We start from the raw sequence: 27,431 nt of genomic DNA, 5'->3' as shown, positions 1-27,431 counted from the left end.
CCCAGTCTATAAGATAATTTACCCCGTGCTCCCCTGCATGGCCACTTCCGTTGCCCTTTAAAGATCAAATATGAATTTACTCGATTTGGTATTTATCACCACTGATGGATCTCGTGATTGGCTATTAACAGTGAATCAGATTTTCGGTGAAAATTTCATATAAAACAACTCTTTATTGCCACACAAAACAAATTTATACTAGACTGGTTTAAAGGGCAACGCAACTTGCGTTACGCAAGTGACCATGCAGGGGTGTAAAATATCTTAAAGATAAAAAGAACGACTGCGCCAAGGAAAGTGAAGTTTCCGAACTTACCGACAAATCGGATCATTTATACAAAAGAAATGTAATAAAACAAAGATAAATATTCTGTCGGAGTATAATGATAGGGAAATTGTTAAGGGAGACGGTTTATAGGACCAAGTGTGTGAGGGCTTGGATTAAGAATATCCAAGGTGAGGCTAGCGGCCGAGATATACCGCGTCCAAGGAATAATGTTTCAACCTCCACGTGGCTACACCAAGGAGAATAAGGCTTTCACGCGATATAAAATTCTCCTTGGAAAACCAACTTACGACTTGTAGAAGAAAATATAGTTCCAAACCAAGCGCCCCCCTACATGGCCACTTGCGTCGCCCTTTAATGCTCCGAACTATTAGATCTGGTTAAACAAGGAAACAAAAATATTTTTTGTAATGTGAATCATGTACCAGTGTTTAGGCGCGTGAAGGGAAAAGATACAATGGGCCATGCAACCAAAAATGTTTTTGACAAATAACAATGACAATTTTTCTATTTAAAGCACAGTAATTTCACAGATTTTAAAAATTTCTAAAATTGGGAATTTAAAAAAAAATCTAAACTTCAAATTTGTAACTATTTGTGTAAAATTGGATACATGTTAGTAAATTTGGGTAAATATGAGCAGTTTAAGGAAAATTTCGGTAATGTCTGATAAATTTTAATAAATAATGAGGAATATTGAATATTTTGGATACATTGGATAAAATTAGTTTAAACAGATGAAATTGGGTCAATTGGATGAAATTTGGAAAAGGCAAAAATTTCGGATTTTTTCAACTTTAATTAGTTAAAATGAGATTTCCAGCATATTGGTTTTCAAAATTTTGGACAAAATTAAGGAAAGTTGCGTAAAATCCATCAAAGTTTGGGAAAATTGTTTAATCTCATAATTTGGGTTTAATTACGTTTAATTATTTATTTTTAACAAAAATTGGGAATTTTCAGTTATATAGGTAAATTTTAGTGGTGTTAGGTAAAATCGTTCACAAATTGAGAAAAATGGATGAAATTGGGTAAACTTTTAAAATATTTTTTGATATAAGAAAAATTAAACCAATACAAATAAATAAGCATTTTGGATAAAATTAAGGAAAGTTGCGTAAAATTTATCAAATTCGGCAAATAGCACAAAATTGTCTAATTAGGAAAAGTTGGGTAAAATCGCTTCAAGTTCGGGAAAATTGAATTAAAATGGGTAAACTCATATATCTTTGAATTAATTTTTCAAATCTACAAATTTCTTACTTTTTGGGTAAATTCCGAACAATATTCGGTAAATTTAAACAAACTTGGATTTATAGGAGTAAACTTCGATAAATATGAATACATTTCGGTAAATGCGATAAATTCCCAAGGGGACAGCACTGTTGATTTATAGTCGATTAAAGGTCTAAAAGTAGGATAACAGACAGGTCGGTTTTACCGAAGGCAATCTACTGCAATTCAACGGGAAATTTGGGTAAAATCCAATAAAATTGTAAAAATGGATGAAATTAGACAAACAAACTATATAGAAAATTAAACAAATTCCAATAAATTGCTAATATTTCGAGCATTTTGAGTAAAATTAAGGAAATTTCAAATTTGCGTAAAATCCATCAAAGTTTGGGGAAATTGGGTTAAATCAAAATTTGGGATTATTCAAGTTTAATTATTTATTCTTTAATGTAGGAAAAATCCATCAAAAAATAGAAAATTGTGTAAACCTTTACAATATGGGATAGTCCAGATTCAATTAGGTTAATATCAATAAATATGAAAAATTTCAGGCATTTTATGTAAAATTAGGAAATTTTCTGTAAAATCGCTTGAAGTTCATGTAAAATGGATGACACAAATGTTTAGGATTTTAATTGTGTGACCCCAACCTCTTGAACCAAAATCCTGGCTACGCTGGTGAGATAGGACATTAAGAAATGTTGGATTTTGGTGTAATATGATATAACCTGATTATTCTAGTTCTTCATTTTTTAAATGTTTAGTATATTCAATATTTATCCATTTAAAATACAAAATGTCGTCCCGTAATGTCTTATTTATTGTGGAATTTATCTTTATTAAATTCTAACAACCTCGTACAAGAAATATTTGTAAACAAAATATATTAAGAGAAAACTTATATTTTGTAGCGAACAATAACTTTGTTAATGGGAATATAACCAATAATATTTCTGTAGGCCCTCTAAAGGGATCCAACTTAGCACATTCATTCCTGTGGATTTTGACATTTTCGGCACTGCTTAGTGTTTTATTGAGGAGGTATTAATCTCCTAAATTATTTTGGGGTTTCCGTAACCAACGTGTTGGGGATATATTCCCTTTAAACGCCGTTGCAGTACAGCAGCCACGACAACAATACTCGGTTTTTTTATAGATACATTTCATTATAGCAATAAGTCTATAATGTATAGGTGCTATAGATATGCTTAAAAGGAATAAAATGGTTTAGGTTATACGACAATTTATACAATTTCAGGCTAGCTTGGCATTTCTGGATTTAAAGCATAGGCTAAGAAAATTTGTATCTTTTGAACATAGTGCAGGGTAAGTGACAGAAACAAGAATCGATGTGCCTTAGATAATTTAAGGTGCTGGCGCAATTTTGTAGCGTTTTGAATTTTTACAGCCAGATCTATAACATTTCCATAGAATCAGAATAGCAGACACAGCCGCGGAAACCTCTATTCCGAAGAACAGAATCCGGAAAATGGGCATTAATCCGTCCAGCTTGACTGTGTCGTAGGCGATGGTGGTGCCCAGTTGAGTGTCAATATATTTCACCATGTCCATGCTCCTCTTATCTAGCGAACGCTTCTCGTGTCCAGACTCCAAGTAACGGTTAATTCTGCACGATACAATAGGTTAATTATTCATTTATAGAATAGACTAGTGTTGTTAATTTTACGGAAAAATAAAGTGCATAAAAATTTCCAAAAAAATTTCCGCAAATCGGATAAATAAAAAATTGAAATATAAATTACTTTTTAAGGGTTTTTAATTTTTTTAACTTTTTATCGATATAAAATGTCTAATAACAGTAAACATACTACAAAACATTAATAGTGTTACATTGTTAATCAGTTTTAAGGTAGTCTAGAGGTTTAGTTTTACTTTTAGATTCGAAAAATTGAGGTGAAAATGCCGCTTTATTTAAATTTGCAAACAATATTAGACTAATCATGGGATGAAAACTTTTTTTTTTCAGAAATTTTTTTTGAAACTAGCCCTCGGTCATTTTCCGAGCGGAACATTTTCCTACTTACAACACTAGAATAGACCAGCCATAAAGCATTTTGAAATACAATTTTTTTGCACGATTGCATTTCATGAAATACATTTGAGTTATTTTGAAATAATCGCCTCTGATTCCTCACATTTTTAGATTTAGTTATTACTCCCTTTAAATGGGCTTTAAACTTCGAACATAATCGAAAAGCAGTCCTTCAGCTACTAAGAACAAGCTTATAATTTATTTGATGTCGATAAATACCAGTCCAAACTAATTTCAGAATAAGTACCTCCAAAGGTTTTAATTCCTCCAGCAAATATTATCTGTTGATGAAGATTTATTTTCATCCTTACATTTAAGTTACACACAGCGCCAAGTTCGTGGGCGTCGCATGTGTAAACTTCATAATCTAGTCAATAGTTTTTTAGGTGCTAAAGAGGTTTATAGGGCCTTTAAGCTGAAATCCCAAAAAGGCTTCCTGGGATATTAGCAATTCGTCAGAACTAGGTTGAGGCTGAAGGATGAAATATTTAAAAACGCTACAATTTAGATGATAATACAGCATTTTATGTATTTCGAACGTTGGCCACTACGTGGCTTTATGTAAACTGAAAATGCTAATTAGCCGCATCAAGGCAAATTTTATTTGGATTTCTTGGTATTTCTTGCTTTGCAAGATTCTTTATAGCTTAAAGGGAGTGTATTCTACGTAGAAAATCACCCGATAAAACTCGCTACGTCTTGTTTCTAACGTAACCAGCACCTGTTACCCCCCAGTTATGTTACCCGAGGTGGCCGAAATGTGAAATTAGGTATTCTACCAGAAATATGAATTTTTCTACTCCCTTTCGTCTTAGACAAGTTTTGCGAACATGTAAATTGATACGTAAGCATTTTGGAAAACCACACTGAGTCCTGTCAATTAAAAAACTTCTCATAGCTAGTGGGACGGTCAATTTCGGCTAATATCGAGGATACACTGAGCAGAAAAATGAGAGCCGTCTTATAATGTAGTCATCATTTGCTTCGCATATTAGCCTCCAGAAACCGGTCTTAATCGGTAATGTAATTATACAAAAATTACTGTTTTACATATTTTGTACTGTTTAGTACCAGAAGAATTTACCTCGTACGAAAGAAATATCCATTTTGCTAATATTATTATCTGAAAGCAAGCACCTGAGCAGGCTATCTGATACCGGTTTCTTACTGAACTCATTTTCATGTGTAACGTTACACTGCTCGTTGGTTGCTCATTGTAGTCATCCAACAGATCTAATCATAATCAATAATAATTATCAGCTAGGCTAATACCCAAGCTTAAGTCATCAAGCGACTTTTAAAGCCATTAATTCAGGTGGCCGGGTTACATTGCGTAGGAGGGTGGTGGCAACTAGGAGCAAGAAACACAAGGAGAACGCAGCTAGCCTTTAAACACGCTAAAGAAAGGTTGTGTACGAATTTCACTGGACGAGCGTCACGAGCCTTTACGCTGAAAGTTTTACGGGCGGGGGGAAGGCAATTTCCGAATTTTTCCCTTCCGACGGCAGCAGGCGCTAAAGCGTCTAGCCAATGAAAACTGTACACAAGAAAATCCACGACTTTTGACGGGTTGCGTTCTCCTTGTGTGGGGTGTTGTGTTTGTTCCTCCTAAGTGGCAAGACCTGCATGCCCCGTGAGCCAACAGCCCCTACATCAACGATTACCGTTAACCTCAACACGTTTTTATGGAAGGGTAATATAAATTTAGCGTTTTGTTTTAAAAAAAAGTTAAGTTTCTGAAAACAACATTGTTATTCATTGATTAGTTTCAACGTATCTAAGAAACCTAATCATATCCCATTACTATTATTATACGCTTTCTAGGTATTTTTTGAGCCGAGGTATGCCCCCAATAGAATCTGCGTTAACGGCCTTGATGGATGATAATTTCGTAAGAGATATAAACAAAGTATGCTTTTATTTAACATGAATAAATACCTCTGATTTATTCTCTCCAAAATAATAGGATCGCAGTTAAGTTTATTAGCCATCAAAACTATGGGAACAGTGAAATATTTCGTCGATCCAATATGCAGAAAATTTTCCGTATTTCCTTCGGTGAGGTTGACAAAGTAGGGGAGCAGAACTTCTATGATCTCGCTATTTTCAATGAGCACGCCGAAATTCTCCATGATGTCCTTCAGTATTTGCCAGACATCAAATTGGTCGTCAGCTCTCAACCCTCTCGTGCGATTCATCTGATTGAACAAGTGAACTGCAACGTCCATATGACTTCTCTGTTGAGAAAATACAAGGATTCGTCAGGAGGCATAGTACCCAAATTACCATCGGAACCACCGCCCCAAAGAAAAAAATTTCGCAGCCCCTATGGGGTTTTGCACACATCGCATATATATTATTAGATCCGTCAAAAACTCTAAATGCAAACTAGATCAGGGTTGCCACGGTACCTGGAAAACCTGGAATTCCTGGAAAAGTCGGGGAATTTCAATATGGGTTTAAAAATCAGGAAAAAGTTAGAGAATTTTAAGAATTAGTCTAAAAATCAGGGAAAGGTCTGGGAATTTGAATATGGGTTTAAAAATCACGGAAAAGTAGGGGAATTTTAAGAATTAGTCTAAAAATCAGGGAGATGTCAAGGAATTTAATTTCGGTTGCAAATAGGAAACCTTTACTAAAATTCAGGGTAAAAAAATACAAAGTTTTTCCACAAAATAAGTCAGGGTAAATCTCCGGATATAGTAAGGGAAAAACCTGGAAAGGTCAGGGAATTTGAATGTTAAAACACTGTGGCAACCCTGTAGATACATTAAACTCAAACTAATATGAGTTCATTATAAACAGACAGAAGGTGAGCACATTTCCGGTGACACAGATTTATCGATTTTACATATACACTGATCAAATTATTTTCGTTATTTTAACAGCAGTTACAATGCCGTATTCAAATTTAAAAAAAGGAAGAAAATTTGTTACATAGGTGGCGCACTAAGCGAAATATCGAAAAGTACGTTTCCCCCGAAAAAATGCTTCGAAAATACGTTCTGTGATTGGAGGAGGTATGTTCCTGAAATCGCTCGGAACAACACTGGTGGGAAGGTGAAGGAATGCGAAGTCGAGCGTAGTGAACGCGTCCAGTCGGCGTTGTGAAAAGCATCAAGCCCCAGCGCACGGAAAAAGGTACCGTTCCGTGGGTTACAGTCAACAGTGACGTATATACAATGACGTACATGTACACAGTTACGTAAATGCATTTCCCGGCAATGAATTCTTATATATCACGTAGAAATAATATGGCCGACCGTTAGCGAGAATATATAAATGTTCCGACGGAACGGGTTTAGTTTCTAGTCAGATTCAAACATAATTGACGAATTTGGAAATGACGTTTACAGGTACATGTCTTGCGCACACAGCCTTCTTTGCGTGCTTTTTTGACGCGCAAAATGAATTTTAAAAGCCATCAATTAAGAACTAATACAAAATCAAAAGTCAAAATTTAGGCCAGAGATTCCAACAGTAGACCGGTTTCGCCCTTTTGGGGCTCATCAGTACTGTGTAGGAACTCTGGCTACATATAGGGAACTCTGAATGTTTAATACAAAATCTATTTGCAAATTGAGTTTTTGGAACGATTTAACCAGGAAGTAATTGTAATTTCGTTATTAATCTCTATTTCGCTCGCAAATCATAATTAAGACTTGGCTAGTTCTATACATTTCCGGTTTTTGAAGGCCTCGTATCAACGGCGATTTAGCGTAGTGGATAAAGTGATTGATTTGGATCTCCGTTAGGGATGATTTTTTTATTAGATTTTAATTTTACTTTACACTAATATTTAATTTTAGTTAGAATAATTTTAATTTTAGTTAGAATAATTTTAATTTTAGTTAGAATAATTTTAATTTTAGTTAGAATAATTTTAATTTTAGTTAGAATAATTTTAATTTTAGTTTGAAAATTTTCTCATCTGTAATATCAAATAATTTATACTACTTAAAACTATAATATTGTTTTACCAAAATGGAGCTTAATATTTTCAGAGTTAAAAAAACTATTCTCAGATTTCTAAGGGCGATTTTCTCCCTTAGCTCTCTTCATATATTGTGTAGCGTCAGTCAAGATTTCAGTTTTATCTTTTCTCTCGCCATCAATTTTATATCACATTTCAATATTAAAAAAAAGTAAGAAATACACGTAAGTAAACACGGGTACACGATTCATATTACAAAAATTTATTTTTTGTTTCCTTGTTCTTTGAAGGCTTTCACCATTTGCTTATTTTGAGAAACGTAGCACCCGAGGAATTTAAAACTTCAAGTGGTTTTCGCGGCTCTTCAGCAATGCACTGCAAATACTAAGATTTAATAATATATTTAAAATTAGGGCGTTTCCTAGAAATCTTTTCCAATATTGTACAATCGCTACTTCGCAGCCCTTGCATCGGGTTCATCAACAGTAATGTATAAAATAACATTTTGAACACAACACTACAAAGAAATTGAGCTCTGGACGACAGTCAATGCACATAGAAATCGGATAACAAACTAGAACGCTTAATCGAATGGCTGGCAGCCCACCGATTAGATTCTTTGCTAAAACGACAGTAACACCAACTACGCCGCGCGCACGAAGCTTATTTTATCTAGTTCTAAAGTTCTAAAGTATTTTAATTCTGACAAAAGGCGATGCCCTGATCAGGTCTACTTTGTGAATAACGTAGGCACTGATGCAAATAAGTCTTTTCCACTTTCTTTAACGGTAAGTACAAAGCGAGAGAAGGCTGCAACTATCCAGAATATGGTTTTTGGATTCATATTTTTCGAAAGGTACATACAGCAATTTTTTGTTATTTTACGAGATGATAGATTATCTTTTGAATAATTGTTGTAACTTATCTTTATTATTAAAAAATAGTTTACTGTATTTAGGGCTAGTTAGGAAGGCTTAGGCTTAGCGTTTGCTATCTGATTCTGTCACTCTTGTAAGCAGTGGCGGCGCCAGGGGTAGGCTACGCAGGCTACAGCCTACTTTTATTTCGCTTGTAGGGCCCCCAAATCTAGATGAAGGGGCCCCGAACAGCCCCCTACAATGATTTGCGAAACTAGAAATATCAAAATCCGAATTAAAAGCCTGCTGTTTTTAAGTTGCGAACACTGAACAGTGATTTCTAATATTGTTTCGAACGCAGCCTTGATTCGTTGTAGTTGCTAAACTAGCTACTTCAAAAAGTGTTGCATCGTTAGACCACGGCCAACTTTGATCACGCGCTGTTCGCGCTACTACGGCCAACACATTCGTCGAAATTCCGCGAGCAAGGATTTTCCCCCTATAAACTGTACTATAATATGTAGGAGTTCAGCGCCACGCTCGGTGGTTATATTGTCCCCAATGTAAAAACTATACTAAAAATAATAATCCGCTAGGGGCGCTGACGTCATACACATATTTTGCTCATAGGTTAACACAGAAACGTCAACGAATGAGATGGCCGCTGTAGCGCGAGAGATGCGCGAGAAATCAAAGTTGGCCGTGGTTAGACAGATGATAAATTGCGCGGTTTTCCGACTCTCCGAGTCCCAATTTCCAAAATAAAGATAAAATAAAGCGTGGCAACTGGCAAGTGTTATTGCAACAATTGTAAGTAAAAATGGAGAATTCTGTTGGAGGATATTGTCCATATGTGCATTGTTATGCTCATCGACTACAAAAAAAAAATAACTTCCGAGTACATTTAAACAGTCATGTACATTTCTTTTGTAAATTATTAAAAATAAACCGGTTTTGTCACAGTTTTGTTTAGTTAGTGTATGGAAAGGGGGGCCCCCAAATTAAAGAATTAAGTAGCCTACCCATAATAATATCCTGGCGCCGCCACTGCTTGTAAGCTAATGTTATGCAATTATATGTTACCTAGCTAGCACATATCCAAAAGTTAAATTTTTTTTCACTGTTTGTTTGGGAATTTTACATTGGTCACATAGGACTAACTATTTGTAAAACTTAGTTTATAGTAGGTTTTCAGTTTGCTTCTGTTAAAATTAGATGTACTTTTGTTTAGAGAAACTGTCTTTGCTAAAGGATTATATAAGGTATTAAGTTATTAACCAAGTATATTCTTGCTGGCTCTGAGGTCTACATTTAGCGTTGAAATAATAAACAATGTAAATACTAATTTAAAGTATTAAATATAATTTATTATAGTTTTATTAGCTCGCGTTCTACCGGTAGAGCAGTCTTATCGGTGTCGTGTTTTCTTTTCAAAGCATTGATACTGGTCTTGTGGATTTAATCCATACGGCAGTCAATATGAACAAATTGAAGTGACCCATTATTCCGACTTTCCCCAAGGTTCATAACTTTCCCCTCTTTTTCTTTCACACAACCTTCACAATAGTTTCATTTTCAAGCGATTTATTGCAGAAATAACAAGAGTTAGCTAGGTGGTAATTTTTAAACATCGTTACACGAAGAGCGGCGGACGCGTTTCAAGTCAACGAAGGCGAAAAATTGTAAGACGCGTTTCGCGTACAACGTTAAAACCGCGAATACGACACTACGAGTGCTCGTATGTAAAATTTAAACCGCCATTGGCAAAATAAAATGAATAATAGTTCGTATTTCTTAGGATAGATGGCGCTGTAGTTCTCCACAAAATGACGTTACTATTTCATATATCTATGGTAGTAACGTGATTTTGGGGAGAACTACAGCGCCATCTATCCTAAGAAATACGAACTATTATTTATTTTATTTTGCTAATGGCGGTTTAAATTTTTATCGATTCTTCTAAATTATCTAATTATTATTATTATTATTATTTAAAACATCTTATAATAGAAAGGTGGAAGTTAAGTTTCTGGAAGCTAGGAGCAACAAACACAGCACCCCACACAAGGAGAACGCAACCCGTCAAAAGTCATGGATTTTCTTGTGTACATTTTTCATTGGTTAGACCTTTAGCGCCTGCTGCCGTCGGTAGGGGAAAATCAGGAGATTGTCTTCCTCATGACCTAAAATGTTCAGCGTAAAGGTTCGTCCAATGAAATTTGTACACAACACGGCCTTAGCGTGTTTAAAGGCTAGCTGCGTTCTCCTTGTGTTTGTTGCTCCTAGCTGGTAGGAATTATTATTTTTTACCGTCTCACGGCCAACACCAGTTACCGAATCGAAGTTGGCTGTGATTTGGTAGTCAAGTGATTTTGCTTCCCCATTTTAACAAGATTGTTAAGAATAAATTTACTTTATAGTTTAACCTATTGGGATAATCTAAATATTGCAATTTACGGATCCTGGCAGTTAATTATTTTTTTTGAAGTTATATCAGCGGGATAGCTAAGAATAATTTTTGTCAAGAATGATCAAAATAATTCTTTTTTTTTTCAAATAAACCAATTTTTCCAATTTTAGCCATTTTGGTTAATTTTAACCCATTTTGTTCAAATTTTCGCAGGTGCAGGGGGGGGGGGCTAGGAATCGGTCAGAATCCCATGTTATTTTCAATACGAATCCTTTGTTGTCAAAAACATTTTTCGTTGCCATGGCCAAACGGTTGCCTATTGCATAAATTCCCTTTAGGATTTTTCAAGTTACTTAATGGTCTATCAATCCCCGAGTTTGAACAAAATCGGTGGGTTACACTTCGGGATGTCTCCTTGTATGTTTCGTTTTGAAAAGTGTGACTATCGATTAGACTTTTACAGTAGAAGTACCTCGGTCAGGTAATAGGATGGCGAGTAGCGAACCATAATTGGCACGACGTTTGGCCGTTGAACGATGTCCTCGAAATGGTTGATGTTGCAGTCCTTCGAGACCACGTAGCTGGTTTTCATGTTGCCCGAGTAGGCGGAGACTAAGATCAGCAATCCCAACACCCAGTTGAGATTCAGCAAGCGAACGGTCAAAGTTCTCGGTAATTTCTGGTATGCTAAAAATATCAAGAATATTATCATTAATATCAGAAGTATATAAGGAAATTACCGATGGTCGCGATTTTCCCGCCAAACCGGGAGTAAATACAACCAAGTAAATAATATTGTTACATAAGTGTGACGCTTCCTATTCTTCACGTGCAATGGTTTTACTGAGAGCTATTCACAAGACAGACTGCATTACGGGCTTCGTCGCTGTTTTGTGTCCGCTTCTAACGCGTCACACGTAGCCTTTGACAGTGCCCTGCTAGGGGTAGATTTTGTTTATGTGATGACGTCACTCCGATACTAGCTCTCAGTAAAATATTCCCCAAAGTAACAAACTTATGGAACAATTAGAGGTCGGTAACGGTTAATCATTATCCATGATTAAATTGGTTTTTTTTGGGAAAAAAATGTAAACAAAGAAATTTACCGGATAATATTTCGGAAAATGGTTAAAAAACATGTATTATTCGTAAAATTTTAGCTTTTTATCGAAAAAACGTCTTTTTTCCGATTAATTTTACAAATTTATCGAAAAAATTAATCGGATAATACAGAAATATAAATTACTTGATCAAAACATTTTACGAATAATTTTGAGAGCTTTATCTATTGAATAAAAGTTAACCATCCCCGACCTCTAGGAACAATATTAAGGACTTATGATACAACGCATCACGGACCAACGTTTACCGCCGATATTTCACCCGACTAACAATGAAAATGTTGAAAATAAAGTACGAACGGATCTACGTTATTATCAAGGCCCGTGCGCGCTCCCATTAGAGGGGAATACAATATTTTTTTTTAGTTTTGCTTGCTACAGATGGCGCTTTGAATAGTTTTTTTGAAATCATAAAATAAGGGGTCTTCTATGCATTTCCAAAATTATATAAATAAGGGATGGTTTACAAAATCTGACTGTTGTAATATTTTAGTAGAATATTTAAGCTTTAAAATAATAATTATGCCATAATTTCTGGTTAAAACCAATTCAAGGCTAGAGCGTTATACAATAAAATTAAATAGATAAATTAACAAATTAAAAAAGGAAATCAAAATCAAACTTCCTTTCTTTACGATTGCTATAGTATCATCAAAAGTGGATATGATTTCGTACAAAAAGTTTCACTCTCGCTTGATTTCGTACCTTTGGCTATGCTTGTCATGATATTTCTTAAGCATAAATAATAGCAGACAACGCTTAATTTTTATTATCCAAGAAGAACTCGAATAGCTAAACCACGTGATTTTTAAAGAAAAGTACAGTCAGAAGGTCAACCCAGTCCCGGTTTTATTAATTATTATAGCGAAAATTGGGAGGTTGTAACTGTTTGGCGTGAGTTTAATTAAGTTTTAGCTAATTTATATACGAATTTGGAAATTTAAAATTTAGCAGTTGTATTAAAACCACAATCGGCAGTGTAAAAGCACAACTGTAAAGTCAGTTCAGTCAAGCCTTGGCCCAATATCGAGATCAAATTGTTATTATTAAATACAAATTGAACTAATAATTATTTACGTAATAAATAAAACTGAATTATTCAAATAGCAATTAATTTTAGAAAGCAAATTTTAAAGATATCATGAATTTTACGACTGAAATTCATTGAACTCTTTTTAATCACGGTAGAACCCCTATAAGGTCGTATGTACCGGTGAATGTCGGCTTCAACTCTGGCGGTAAAATAGTATTCATCCGCCTAGCCTATGAGGGGGGAGCAATAGAAATAACACGTTTCTTGACTTTTTATATGAAAACATATCCACTTTGGTATTTGTCATGCCATCTGCATTATGGATTTCGCAAACAATTTCTATTTTTTCGATATGTTTTCATCAAATACCTATACTAATTTATATAAAAAGTAATGAACAATACTTATTACCATTCCCACTATTAGAAAAAGCGACGGCACTTATACATACAAATACAGAGAAAGCATAATAAGAAAACCACATAATGTATAATAAACTACTTTTATATAAATAAAAGTAGTTTATTATATATTATGTGGTCTTCTTATGATGCTTTCTCTGTACCATTACTACATTACTAACTCAAATTCGAAACAACGTCCTTGGGAAATTTCAATTCGCCAAAAGTTAACGCTAGATGGCAAAAATTCCATAATTCAAGTTCTAGATTTGTATCGGTAAGGTGGTAAAATAGAGGGTGTGGAAAACCAGCAGCCTTGTTTGAAACAAAGGTGTTCAGTATGCTAAAGGAGTACCAAAGTTCGGCACTTTTGCAAAACGTGGTGCAATACCTTGCAAAATCGCCCGCGAAATATAATTGTTTAAACTATCAAGGGCGAGAATGAACTGGAGTGATTCGGAGCACGCCCAGCGGTGAAACCTTGCGAACTAAAATGTCGGAAAAATAGACCTTGATAATAACGTAGGCAACGATTAATATTGATAATTTATCGATGTGTAAATTAAACTGTTTATTTAGCCTAGCTGATTATTATTATTATTTATTTAGAAACCATATTTATTATATATTTTTATGGTAATAGTAGAGGACGTATTTCGTGCTGCAATATTTTTCTTTCAAAATGCATTTTTAAAATATATTATTAAGCGTATTTTTCTTTCTGTAATAGTTAAAACGATTTATTTTTCTTCAGAAACGTATTTTGATAAATCGTCCGAAACATGCGAAAGTACATGATTCAAGCAAATAGCACTATCAGTATAGTAGGTCTCTTTCAAAGATAGATAACCTCCTTCTGATAATACAATATTAAACGTACACAACAGCGTTTGAATTGAAGTCGCTTCCCTAAGGACCTTAGCAATGGAAAAATCTTGAAATTGTATAATTGGTCTATTCCGTATTCGAATTCAACTTCAATATTTTGTACTGTTTTAAGCTCTCGAAATTTTTACCGAATATCAAATTTATAAATGGAAATCTCCCGAGTTTTCTATCGAAAACTAGATTTAGATTGTTCATTGAATATAGCCCCAGGTCTGAAATCCGAACCTGAATATTCGGGGAAAAGTTTGAATTTTGACAAAATTTTTCAAACGCTGTTGCGAATCTGTAATGAAATAAACTAACGTTTCTGCAAGAGGCTAGAAATGTTAAACCAAAAGTGATCCATAAATCTATTGTAAGAAATGCCCCGTCTGACAATTTCTTCCAAATACGAGAGCAAAGAAACGATCAAAAGGGAAGCGCACAACGACATCCATACCTAGCAACAAATAAAAATATATTAGCTGAACACTTTTGCGCGGTTCTAAGGGATGACCCAACGGGCCCGTGCCCACCCAAAAATATAAGATTTATATAAACTTCCAGTTCATTTTCTCCCCCACCCCTTATTATATCCTGAAGTATGGGCCAACCTAAAAGTAACTTTCTAGAGCCGCGCCCACAGTAGTTTTACCTCGTTCTAAGCTACCCTTAGCTACACATAATTAAAACTAACCTATTAATTGTCCAAAGTGTACCTTACAAATAGGCCATATTACAAAGTTTAAAAACAGTAACACAAAGGGGGTTCTTATAGATTCCTGATATAAATTATCTCCTAAATGTATTTTCAAAGAAATAAGGATTATTTAACACCAAACTATGGTAGAATTATAGATAGTTGAAGTGGAAAAAATTTCAATTTTAAAATTAGGGAACTGAAACTGTAACATTTGAATTTTAAAAGTCAAAATATCAGATTAGTCTAGCAAATTCTAGTGACTAATGAAAAAAGTAATTAGCATTTTTAATACTTCTGTGGAAAGTATCTTCAGCAAGAATTCCATGGAAACTTCTTGAGCACTGCAGCTCCTGGACAGTAACTGAGTTCTGGTGACTGAGTAGGCGTTGGTGCAAGTGCACCAACGTTGGTAACTTCCGTCGTAAACCGTAGGGTGGAAAAGTAGGTTCGTTTGCTAAAGAATATTCGATTAAGTAAAATATTTCAATTATAAGAGCTAAATTTTGAAACTATATAGTTTAAACGAATAAAGGCCAAGTTTCGAATTCTAAGTATTCAAGTTTCATGTAGCAGTATTTATTACAGATATTTTTTATTATATGATTTGAGTATATTTTCAGCTTTTAAAAGTCGTGATTGACCATTTCAAGGTCTACGTCACCCTTTCCACTGTTAACATCGCAGCTATCATTGCAATTATTTATTATAATTATTTTGAAGGTCGACATAAACATTACACAAAGTCAAGATCGCTGAAATTCAAACTAATAAGAGGTAGTTTGATTTTCTCTTAATATCGTAAATAATAAGTAACAACTATGTTAAAATTCGACACTTAAAACCTCAACGTGCAATTTTCTAATTCTTAAGTCTTGTTCACACTGGTTCAATTTTCCATTTCCTAGTTTTCTTATTTCCGTTCAGTCTAGTATAGTTTTGTCATAAAAAGGGACAACAAGCAAATCAAGAAAATATTTTAGCGTGCGCGCCTGGCTTTTGAGCAAATAAATTATCGTTGGAAAAATAGAATTATATTTATTTCCCCATTGCATTAGTGGAAAAAATGCTATATTATATTGGTAAGCTACTCGATATTTTATCGCAACTTTCAAAACCACAATAGCGTTTTTCAAAATATTTCCTTTGTATGTATTTCGAAACCATTGGACGCGGAATTAGTGATAAGGTCAATGAGCAAAAACTGTTCATTTTTTAATCTGAACGTTGTAAATGATGATGATTACTTACTTTGAATGTTTACATACAATTTCGAAAGCCGCGGTTGATAATATTGTTTATCACGAAAGGGGTGAAAGTATAAGCAAACAAAATCGAGCATCCCTTCTGACGACGACCACACGAATCTGCTCGCCCAACCGCGGAAGTCGATCTATACCCCGACGTCCACCCAAACCCCGACATGTTCAATATCACGCTCTTCGTTCTGATTTCTTTCGTATTTTCGGTAAGTTTGAAATTTTTATATTAATCTTCACGTTTCATTATTAAATTCAATGGCCTAGATTTTTTTAATACATTCTTAGACCTATTTAGTAATAATATTTTAGACATTTTGCAAAGGCGCTTGAAATATGAAAAGAGTAAGACTTGTTGACAATAGCCAATAGCCTGAATAGTCTTAACTTAAGGACCCGGAATTTGCCAAAACCTATTTTGAATATTCCACCGAAACTCTCTGACCGAAGCGCCACATTTTTAATATTTCAAACGCCTTTGTAAACCTAGCTTGATGATAGATTCATAAATTCTTAAGCACCTAAAACCTTAAGTAACATAATAAAAATAGGTGTGTCAATCAGGAAATTATCATTGAAACAATAGGAAGGATCATACTTATAGTTATTATGTTACTCATGCTAAAACGTAAACGTGTTTGATACCAATTAAATAGAGTAAAATCAAAATCTGCTTAAACGCGTTACGACGTATTTTTAACTTAACTAGCGCCAATAACCTCTAGCTTCTGTAGCAGAAATGTGCAATTCTTTGATACATCATAAATATTAAAGTTAATAATACTCCTTTTAATTTGAATTTAATGTAAAGGTAATTCTACTTTTTTTGGCCAGTGATTGGTCCGTAGAATTTCATAATTAAATTCTTCAATTAAAAATGGTCCGCTTAATTTGGCTTAGTCAGATTCATAATATGTTTCTTCACAAAGGTCAAGATGGCACCAGTCCCGCAGGAGACGACTATTAACCACAGAGATTCTGAGCGAGAGAACGAACTCGCCGAATTGTTCAGTGTGCCAGCGGACGGAAATGACGAGGAAGCTGAATTTATCATCATTCCTGAAATGATTTCGCCAAATCAAAATGTTTCGCTTCAGCCGAGACCCGAGGTATGTCCATTTTTCCTCTTTCGAGTTGTTAAGTTTCGTACTAGAGTTGTTAATTTCCGGAAAAATAATATGCGCAAAAATTTCCCAGAAATTTTCCGCAAATCGTAATAATAAAAAAATTAAACATAAATTACTTTTTAAGGGTTTTAAACGTTTTTAACTTTTTATCGATATAAAATGTCTAATAACAGTAATAGTGTTACATTGTTAATCAGTTTAAACTAGTCTAGAGGTTTAGTTTTACTTTTAGATTCGAAAAAATGAGGCGAAAATACCGCTTTATTTAAATTTGCAAACAATGGGTACGTTCAGAAACAGTCAACAGAAAAAAACCCGATGGATTTGATATTTTCCACCGATGAGCTTTTTCGTCATAATGACGTCGTAAGTTGCTGAACGCTTTTATTCAGTCATCGGTGTTTTTTAAAATAGCGTAGCATTAATAGTAGTTTTACGTCAGTAATGACGTCAGTCATCGGAAAAACCGACTATCTCTTTCGGTGACTTCGGTGTATCACCGATGACTATCGTGACGTAAATACCCGAAATTAAAATGCCGTTCAGTAAAACACCGGTGTCAGCGGTGACTCAACGGACTCACCGGGGAGCGTTTCTGAACGCAGCCAATATATTAGACTAATCATGAAATGAAAACTTTTTTATTTTTTTCGGAAAAATACGGAAAATTTTCCGTAAAATTTCCGACTGAAAACACTATTTCGTACAAACATTGGCGCACGTTGCGAGTTGGTTCTCAATTTTGACAAATGTTTTTTGCGCATCGATAAAAACGTTATTAAAGGGCCACACCAGCGTTTGAAAAAATTCGTCCCAGATTTACCACGTGATAGGAGTTAAAATCAAACGCCGGTGTGTCCCTTTAATCCAAGCACGATGAATATATTTTTTTAATAATAATCAGCTAGCTAGGCTTATACCCAAGGCACCACCTTAGGCCTAAGTCATCAAGCGACTATTGAAGCCATTAATTCATGTGGCCGGGTTACAATGCGTAGGAGGGTGGTGGCAAGCCCTTCATGCCACGCTATCGAGCCAACAGCCCCCTACACTCACTATTACGCGCGTAAAGACCGGGCTACAACGATTATTTCTTTACAATTCTCTCAATTTAATTTTCTGGTTCGCAGGCCTATTAGTAAAGCCATAAGTTAATCATTAACTTATGGTAAAGCATAGCACCGATTTGATTTGGGTTGGCTGCGGCGTTTCGCGAAAATCACCCGGCGGCGTTGATTTTTTTTCGGTGGCGGCGGCGCGAAGGGGCAAAAGTTCCTTCTCCCTTTTGAAAATCCAAAATGTTGTTGAATGAAAAAAAATTAAGTTACGTAAAAATTCTCAATAATAAATTCGGCGGTGGGATCATGAATTAATAGTAGGGAGGGGAATTCCGTTAAATCCAACACCATAGTGACCACTTGCCGCTGCCGGGAGGGGGGCCAATGAAGAAAAGGGGGATGGTCGTGGTAGACTTTTTTTACACTCGATCGGTAGATCGCGTCCTCTATTAATAAGAATATACATTTAAAACCGTTGGAAATCACGTGGTAAATTCGAATCTTTCATGATAATGGATCACCCTTATTGTGAAATAAAAGTTAAGAAAATAACTAAGGCCCAACAGAAAAAGAAAGATAAAGGTACCTTTCCATTTCAGATTTTTGTTACTAAAAACCACTTGTTAAGGCGCTAAAGCAATTTACATATTTCTAGAAATAAATTATTTATACTTTGTTAACTTTTAGCCTTGTCTTAATTTTCTGCTGGCTGTCCCGCGTTTTTCTTGTTTTCAGAATCAGAATAACACCGTCCGTTCGATAGATGGCTACACTGAGTTCAGTTTTCCGTGTCGAGTGTTTAAAGTCTACCCCGAGATCCCCCTTCATTTTAACGGCCCCCACAGATAAGAGGAATTGCACTGCCTAGCCAGTTCAGACCAATAATTTCCCCTCCTTACTATTACCATAAGTTAATGATACCTCTAAGTAGACAAATAAGCCCTTTCAAGGTGGAATCTTTGTCCAGAAAATGTGATGTCAAATCTTGTCTCTCCGATTCCCGCGAAAATGAAAGTTTTTAAAAATATCTCGGACCCAGCGCCGCTGTGCGGTCGAGAATGAAACTATATTGGGCTGAGAGAAATAAACCAATAGCAAAAAAACGTTCTTTGTCCTCTGCAGGGGGAACGAATTTTCTAAGGGAATACCGAAATTTATCTCTTTTGGGGAAGTTCAAGCTAGCCTTGCACCAAACGGGATTAAAGAAACGTCAGCTTCGGCAGTTCCAAGTGTATGTTAAGGCTACTTTGATACGCAGTACGGAGAGACATAGGTCAATTTGGACAAGCATATCCGCCATAGGCAGCATAGCCATTTGTCTACTTAGAGGTATCATTAACTTATGCTATTACTTCATGGTGGGATCAATATTTATGAGCGGCGCACCGAAAAGTAAATTACTCGGCGGCGTTTCGTGCCATAGAAAATATCGGCGGCGCTAGGCTCTACCTTTGCCTAGTGCTTCAAAGGCTCGATAGATGTCGTTGTCCGCCGTCACTTAATTTAATACTTTCAATTTGCTTTTCGAAAGTCGCTATAATGACGCATTTGGCCTGGAGTTTTCATACAATCTAATTTTAAGCGGAATTGTACATGTTTCAAGCAAATAAAATTGGAATATAGCTAAATAGTAAATCGAGAATAATCTAGGTATTATAAAAAGGAACTTAATAAGCACACTTATAAAGAACCCTTTCGTCTTGTTTTCGAGCCGGGAAATAAACAAGCTTGCCTAAAGGTCATATACAATATCTGGATAAAAACGTAAGTTTATACTCTAAAAAATGTAAAAACAACACCATCGCTCTTCGGACTATATTTATTCAAACCCCGAAAACAAGTTGGCCTGTTAGAATTAATGTTCCATGCGCTTCCATAGGGCCTTCCTCTCTATATGAGTGGGCTACTCTATGGTAATAAGTTTGGCATTTGCCATTCCACGAACCATATTTTTTAAAGATAGTTTATTTTGCCAATCTATATAATAAGCGTCGGAACCGGAAGTTATTATGCGCCTATATTAAAAGGTGGGTAAAAATGTCGACCCATCCTGCGAAATTTGAATTTATATGGAGACGAATATCTTGTCTTGCATAACTTCGTGTTTTCGGTTAATATCGTCTGCTTTTCAGACGACGTGTAACGAAATAACAGTTTAATATTGGTCTTACAAATTAATTGTGATTTATCTTGCTAATAAACATTTCTAGGTTTCAACTGAGTTTTTAATGTAATTATTTTCATTACGTTAGAGTCTCCTAATGTCCCTGTCCGTAGGTTTTCAATATTTTTTACAATGGGCTAGGTAGGACTATAGCCCTACTACTTTTTAGTAGTATTTATAGTTACAGAAATCTAGGAGCAACAAACACAGCACCCCACACAAGGAGAACGCAACCCGTCAAAAGTCGTACATTTTCTCGTATACAGTTTTCATTGGTTAGACGCTTTAGAAATTGTCTTACCCCTTTCCGTAAAACCTTGGAGGATAAAAGTGTTTCTGGAGGGGAAAATACGATACCTCTAGCATAGGCGGTAATATAAGCACGCGCGGGACAAGGGGAGTGGCCCATTTGGTCGAACGTACGTTTTTAATGATATCTAGTGGTGAAGAAATTTATTTGGAATTTGATTTTGGGTGAGAATTCGTCTCAATCGTCTGCTTTTATATTTTTTAAGTTGACGCCGGTTGTAATAATTAGTCGCGTACGCGTAACGGTTATTAAGGCTTAGAATGATTTTTAGATTTTAAAATTTAACGTCTAATTAAATATTATGGAATAATTGAAATTCCTGTTAATTACAAATTACATTAATATCAAAATTCAAATTTAAAATGAATGTAAATTTATCCCATTTGCTCTGCTGTTACTTTGGTGTAAAAACCGAGAAAATAGGTTCTCTAGTTCTAAATTTGTCTCTGTAATGGCAGCACTAAACGACGTTCGACCAAAATAAAACTGAGCGTCCCGAGCTGGGGAACCGAAATTTTCCCCTCCAGAAACACTTTTATCTTCCAAGGTAAAACGTTCAGCGTAGCTGCGTTCTCCTTGTGTTTGTTGCTCCTAGTTGAAATGAATAGCTTCTTTAACATGGAAGGGTTCGGCTAGTAACTATATAAATAATTACTTAGACAAGCAATCCTCTGCGCCTTGATACCCGAGAAATTAAAGCCTTAAGAGTCAGACTATTTGACGACTAGGCCAAGGCTTCGTGAAAACCGAAACTTTTCCAAAAATAAAAATATTGCTTAGTTTGGAAAAATAACGAATTATTGGAACGAAACGGAAATTTTACTGTTATGAACACTGACATCGTTACTTAATAGTTCGGTTTGCTCGTATTTCCGATTTGGCAATCGCTTTAAGACAGATTATAGTTAACACTTGGAATGTCTAAGAAAGATTTTTACGGCCGTGATGAAGCTCGTAGAAATGGGCGTGTCTTAAAGCGGGAAAACTCACGAGAAAAACTCTCGCGCCTCGCTACCCTCATTCGACGAAAACTCGTCATTAAGCCTAGTCATGGTTATTATATTATTAGCTTACAGGATTATCAATTTTATAACCATACAAATACCTGAAATTAGGTATCACTACGCTTCTTTCGCGAAGAACATTATAATTACTTTAAAATATTAAGTCCGATTACAAGTTGAGGTTTTTAAATCCATTGTTTTATAAGCCTATTTTGCGCGGGAAGATCGCCTATTTGTTACCATGACGACGCATTCTTTTCGCGTCGGACCTCGAGCCAATGAATTTGAAATGTCGTGTTACCTCTTACACTTGACGTTGTTAAGCCCCGCCTTTTTCTCGACGCGCTTTCGTATCACCGTCCCAATGGAACCTTAGACATTCCAAGTGTATACCTCTATAGTTTCCTGATTTTACTTATGTATTTTACGTTACTTAAGAAATTCGGGTCATTAATTTTTTAAACCATCGCTGGGTCGTTTATTTCAAGAGATTTGTTTTATTTAGATTATTCGCCATTTAATCGAGTACAACGACGAAGCCGCCAGACAGAGGATTGCAGAGTCTCTGCTGCCCGATGTGGCCCTGCCGAAAAAGGTGAAATACTCCATCCACCTTCTCAACATCAAACACTCCGAGAACGCCTCGCTTTACCCGGAACCGGACACCTTGCCCGACATGCTGCCTAAACTAGAATCTCGGGACAATGCACCCCTCGGCGAACAGAACTATACGGTCAAACACGACATTAGCCAGGTAGAACCGGAAGCCATAATCGACTGGATGACGTCTGTTCTTCCATGGAAAATATTAGAATTTTATAGGTCCCAAATTGAAGATTACGTCCGTTACAGAGTATTAAAAGTAATTCGCCATTTCGACTTTTAAAGCCGGAATGCTTAACTGGCGTCATTGTCTTGTGAATTTGAGAGATGTAACGTATAATTTTAATCGCAATATTTCGAATAGTGCAAATAAATATTTTATCATACCTGCGTACAAGATGTCATTTTAATTTCAGTTTTCCATACTGTATTTTTTGTCGCTTTAACCTAGGAACAACAAACACGAGGAAAACGCAGCTAGCCTTTAAACACGCTAACGCAGTGTTGTATACAAATTTCATTGGACGAGGCTTTTCATTGAACGTTTTACGGGCAGGGGGGAAGGCAATTTCCGAATTTTCCCCTTCCGACGGCAGCAGGCGCTAAAGCGTCTAACCAACGAAAACTGTACGCAAGAAAGTGCTTTTTGACGGAATGCGTTCTTCTTGTGTTTGTTGCTTCTAGTTTTAATAGACTATTTTATTTTTTCATAAATTTTGGGTTAAAAATACCGAAAAACGTTGTATACTAAACATTGATCATTCTAAATTATCTTGGACGTAGAAATTGGCGTTATTTCATTACTCCAGGGTGACCATTCTTCCTTTATTTTATAATTTTTCTTATATTCCAATGCTTTCCTTTAAATTTAACCACGTTTCCTTTATTTTCATATAATTTAACCATTTTTCCTATAATTAGATATTATTTTGCTTTTCGAGCGGTTTTTTCAAATTTCCCGTGTAATACTGGGGGCCTATTCTGTTAATATTCGAAATCCAATTTTCGATCGAAAACTAGATTTCGAACTTCGAGATCTCGACGAATGGTATTCGGTAAAGATTTCGAAAAAGCATAAATCAATGCAAATTGTCGAAGTCGATTTCGACATGGTATAGGGTATCGAGATCGAATTCCCAATCGATTTTTTACAGAATCGCCCCCCAGATGAAGCTCAATGTACTAAATCCCTTCGATAAAATGTAAACTGCTTACTGCATTGAACGGAATTAAGAATATCGTCGTCAGCTTAAAAAAAAGTTCCTTTTATATTAAAACCAATTTAAATTTTATTTCTGGAAATTTTCCTATATGTTCCTATATTATCAAAGATAATACTCCTAGATTATCCTATTAATCGACTGTTGGATTTTCTATAGAGTGTTGTCGTCTGATACGATTTTGAAAACTTGTAACGTCACAGCTGTAGACTACAGCCTGTAGTGTTAATAGTGGCCGCCATGACAGTTACCGTTTTTTATCAATAGGCAAATTACAATGGTGACGTCGCAGGGTTTCAGACGACAACACTCTATATTCCTATAAATTGTTTTGGGTTTTTCAGTAGTCACCACACTTACCCCTAAAATCGCTTCGTTTTAGATAACTAGTTTTCAAAACCAGCGTGAGAAATCGCTTCGTGTTGGTTCGGGAAGCAACTCGTCGAAGTCGGTTCGCTTTAGAATCGCTTTCAAAACGACCAGGCGGGGAAGTAAAATTGCTCGTATTTTCCAAAATAATGGGAATAAAATTCGAAATAATGTCAAATAGTATAGTAAACATGATTAACTAATTGTTTTGGGATACATTATAGTATTTTCAAAATTCTGGGCATAATTTGAAATGGCCTTTAGCCTTGGCTATAAGCGAACCGGGGTGAAGCGATTTCGCACTTGTGAACCAAGAATTATCGTCGGTGGTCAAAACTGCATTCAAACCGACCTAATCTGGGTTTTAAGCTCTAGTGTGACCGTGGCTTTATAAAATCCTTGTTCACCTGATTACTGAATCGTTGATTTTTCACCATTTCTCGGTGATTTCCATTGATTGGCCGTGATTACTTACGATTTATACACCGGATACTAAAGTGACAATCCACTCGTTTCTTTCCCCCCGATGAAGTAGGTGATCGAAACCCCGTTAGGAATGCTTGGGCCGGCCAGCAATTTCAAAAATTTCATCGCTGATCATCGATAGAAAATAAATTACGTGTTTGATCACTTTTCCCACCGAATTTACTTCGATAGTGGTTACGTCATGTTGACATCGATTAAAGCCGTATAATATTGGTCAAATTTTAAACAAGGCTAAATACGCTTCTAATATAAAGCTATCTTAGTTTTTATACTAAAATATCAATAAGTTTTTATATAATCAGTTTATTTGCAACTCTAAAATTTTATGGAAAATTTATTGTTCGATTTCAGTATCCTTTACTGAAATAACTTCCCCTATATATTTGAGAAGTTAAACCGTTGTTGGTTTAATTGGCACCAAAATGTTAATTTTAAATTTTAGGAGGTTCGTAAAGCAGTTTACAAAATTACTTTAATAGCTTCCCTTTACATTCACCATGCAAAATTGCACATTTGTTTTTCAATTTGGTTTGCTTCGGTTTCATTTGGAAGGTTGAGGTCGCTATTTACTAAAAATCGCTTTTTCGGGGACAAGAAAGAAATATTTACATTATCTTAGTTAAATTGGATTGACCGCCATCTTGGAAAATGACTAATTAATAAGACTAATAAGACTAATAAGACTTTTAATACGACTTATATTTGTATTTTATTTTTTATTGTTTTGCGTTTGTAGAGTGTTTATTGTATGAGGACGTTATAGTTTTAAATGTTGTTATAATTTTCGTAACTTTAAAACGCTAAAATTGTAGGCTGTGCTCCGGCCCTGTGTCGGAGCCGCCCTGTTATAAAAGGGTGTATAATAAACCTGTAAACCTGTAAACCGTCATTAATCTTTTTAAATTAATAACTAAATGGTCATTTTCCTGTACTTAGTAACATTGGCTCATAATAATATTCAATAAACGATAAAGGCCTAACCAAATAAAGAACAGAGAACCACTGTTGTACAATAAAAACTTTATCAGTTTTGCCTGACGACGACGCCAGTTTTAGCGCCGAAACGGCCGTAGCATCGCCTTTTTTAATCAAGTTTTTATTGTACAACAGTGGTTCTCTGTTCTTTATTTGGTTATAACATGTACAAGTTAGTCCTAAAACATATTTAGATAAAGGCCTAGGTTTTCTTCTGCCTGTCACCCTTTAAATTTACTTTCCTTCCAAACAAATAACCTGGTGGTAGGCCAACAGCAGAACACATTGGCCTACCACCAGGGTATTTGTTTGGAAAGAAAGTCAATGTAAAGGGTGACAGGCAGAAGAAAACCTAGGCCTTTAAGTCTTCAAAAACAGACTTTTCCTTTAGGTAGCTTGTTACCACGAGCTCCCACTAGCTAATCATCTTCCGCGAATCGCCATGAAAAATGTTTAATACTTACATTGAAGTAGAGCATGCGGGTAAGACCTTCCCACTCGGATAAATTACTCGTTGCCTTGGTAGATGGGGTGTGTAATGTATAGCTTTGAAAGAAAAAATGGTACATATAAAGGTTTTATAATTTGCTTTTAAAGTAAGCGCCTATAATATGTGATTCCGAAATATAATAACGACAAATACATGTACAAAAGAGTTTATTCTCTGAGCGCGCGCTCTTGATATATTTGTAGAATGTGGCTCGCACGATTTTGCACGCGCGTTGAAAATAAAAAACAAAGCACGCGCTCAAATACACTAACCATTCGACAGAAAGTAACCAGATCATGTGACCACCGATCTTTTGCCGAATCACCTATAGAGTCTTAAAAGCCAGCGGCCTTTGACGTCATTTTCTAATGGTCTTGGACCAAATTGTTTTCAGTCCTATTACAGCGCCATCTCGTATTAAAAAATAATAGTTAAAAGTCTAAGAAAATAGAAGTGGTGGTCACCATTACCATAGACTATGAAATGTTTACGCAAGGACATCCCACGCGGCACGCTTCCTGCCTTCCTGTTACGAGCAGCGCCAGAGATAAATTCGGGGCAAACGCGCTTTCGTGTATTTTTATGGAACTAAATATTAACGCTTGCGCAGATTATAAAGATAATGATTTTCCGATTGCCGTTTCCCTTATCGTCTGCTTAATACTTCTGAAAGTTCTAAGTCTTTTAATTTTCTGTTGATGTATTACAATTAGAAATGAATATGAAGTTTTAGATATTTATCGTTCATTTTAAATTTAAAACAATGCTTAAAAAGAAAATGTGTGTACATTTGAAGTGTACAAGTGTCAGCCGATATATGTTAAATGAACATATGAAAGATGTTTTTTTATCCCATTTCCTAAATACAAAAGAAATCCCGAGAAGTGTTTGAATTGGATTAAATGGCTAAATCGACCCGATATTGAAGCAAGTAGTATTACCATAAGTGGTATTACCACTTATGGTATTACTTACAGCAAGTTTGCATGTTCGAGACATTTCCACGGACCATGGTGGAAAAGGACCAACTGAGGAATTTCCTGATCCCATAGACATTGGATTAGAAAATAGACCAGGACGGGAACGGTTAGGCACCATCCAGTTAAATAACGATAATCAAAATCAACAAGAAAATCTTTTTTTTTTTATTCTTTCAAATATTAGTGTTAAATCTTGTACCCGCCTTGAAGGCATATATTGCCGAAGTACCGCGGTTTTCTCTTATAAAAAAACGGTTATTTCTACCAAGTTTATGTGTATTTTTTAAGAAAATCATAATATTGACGATTTAAATGTGGGTTGTTACGTTAACATTCCGAATACGCAACCAGAGGAACCGAATGAAGAAGATTTTAATAATAAAGAGGAAATTGTTGTTTATGATCATAGCTATTTGCTGGATCCCTCAAACTACAGAAACAATGCCTTGCAGTTATTTAATTCTTAACTCCCGGTTGATTGGCAGCAA

At 35.4% G+C, this 27,431-nt stretch overlaps 2 protein-coding genes across 2 annotated transcripts in view; one reads left to right on the top strand and one right to left on the bottom strand.

Moving 5' to 3' along the window:
* Positions 1-2,331: 2,331 nt before the first annotated feature.
* The window catches only part of LOC149963062 (uncharacterized), a 40,999-nt gene continuing 15,899 nt past the window's right edge, over positions 2,332-27,431 (bottom strand). The window contains exons 3-8 of the mRNA XM_090170444.1: positions 25,938-26,019; positions 15,194-15,355; positions 14,523-14,658; positions 11,249-11,463; positions 5,514-5,812; positions 2,332-3,149 (exon numbers count right to left, since the gene is read on the bottom strand). Of these exons, the coding sequence (XP_090026570.1) occupies positions 2,888-3,149; positions 5,514-5,812; positions 11,249-11,463; positions 14,523-14,658; positions 15,194-15,355; positions 25,938-25,952 (1,089 nt within the window). The 5' untranslated portion in view covers positions 25,953-26,019 and the 3' untranslated portion in view covers positions 2,332-2,887. The remainder of the gene's footprint in view (positions 3,150-5,513; positions 5,813-11,248; positions 11,464-14,522; positions 14,659-15,193; positions 15,356-25,937; positions 26,020-27,431) is intronic.
* LOC149963064 (uncharacterized) lies at positions 16,259-22,809 on the top strand. Its single transcript, XM_090170443.1, has 3 exons — positions 16,259-16,366; positions 17,087-17,266; positions 22,326-22,809. Exons 1-3 carry the CDS (start codon positions 16,322-16,324, stop codon positions 22,704-22,706), a joined length of 606 nt encoding a protein of 201 aa, XP_090026569.1. The 5' UTR covers positions 16,259-16,321; the 3' UTR covers positions 22,707-22,809.

The sequence above is a fragment of the Leiobunum rupestre genome, chromosome 1 (assembly GCF_980474605.1).
Source record: "Leiobunum rupestre chromosome 1, qqLeiRupe1.1.hap1, whole genome shotgun sequence".
Taxonomy (NCBI): domain Eukaryota; kingdom Metazoa; phylum Arthropoda; class Arachnida; order Opiliones; family Sclerosomatidae; genus Leiobunum; species Leiobunum rupestre.
This window is presented reverse-complemented; position numbering and strand designations above follow the sequence as displayed.

What these genes read in the sequence shown, in the direction of transcription:
- LOC149963064 (XM_090170443.1), top strand. Translation starts at nt 16,322, where the DNA reads ATGTTCAATATCACGCTCTTCGTTCTGATTTCTTTCGTATTTTCG. An exon ending in TGATTTCTTTCGTATTTTCG is followed by an intron (nt 16,367 to 17,086) that starts GTAAGTTTGAAA and finishes TTCTTCACAAAG; the next exon opens with GTCAAGATGGCACCAGTCCC. An exon ending in CGCTTCAGCCGAGACCCGAG is followed by an intron (nt 17,267 to 22,325) that starts GTATGTCCATTT and finishes TGTTTTATTTAG; the next exon opens with ATTATTCGCCATTTAATCGA.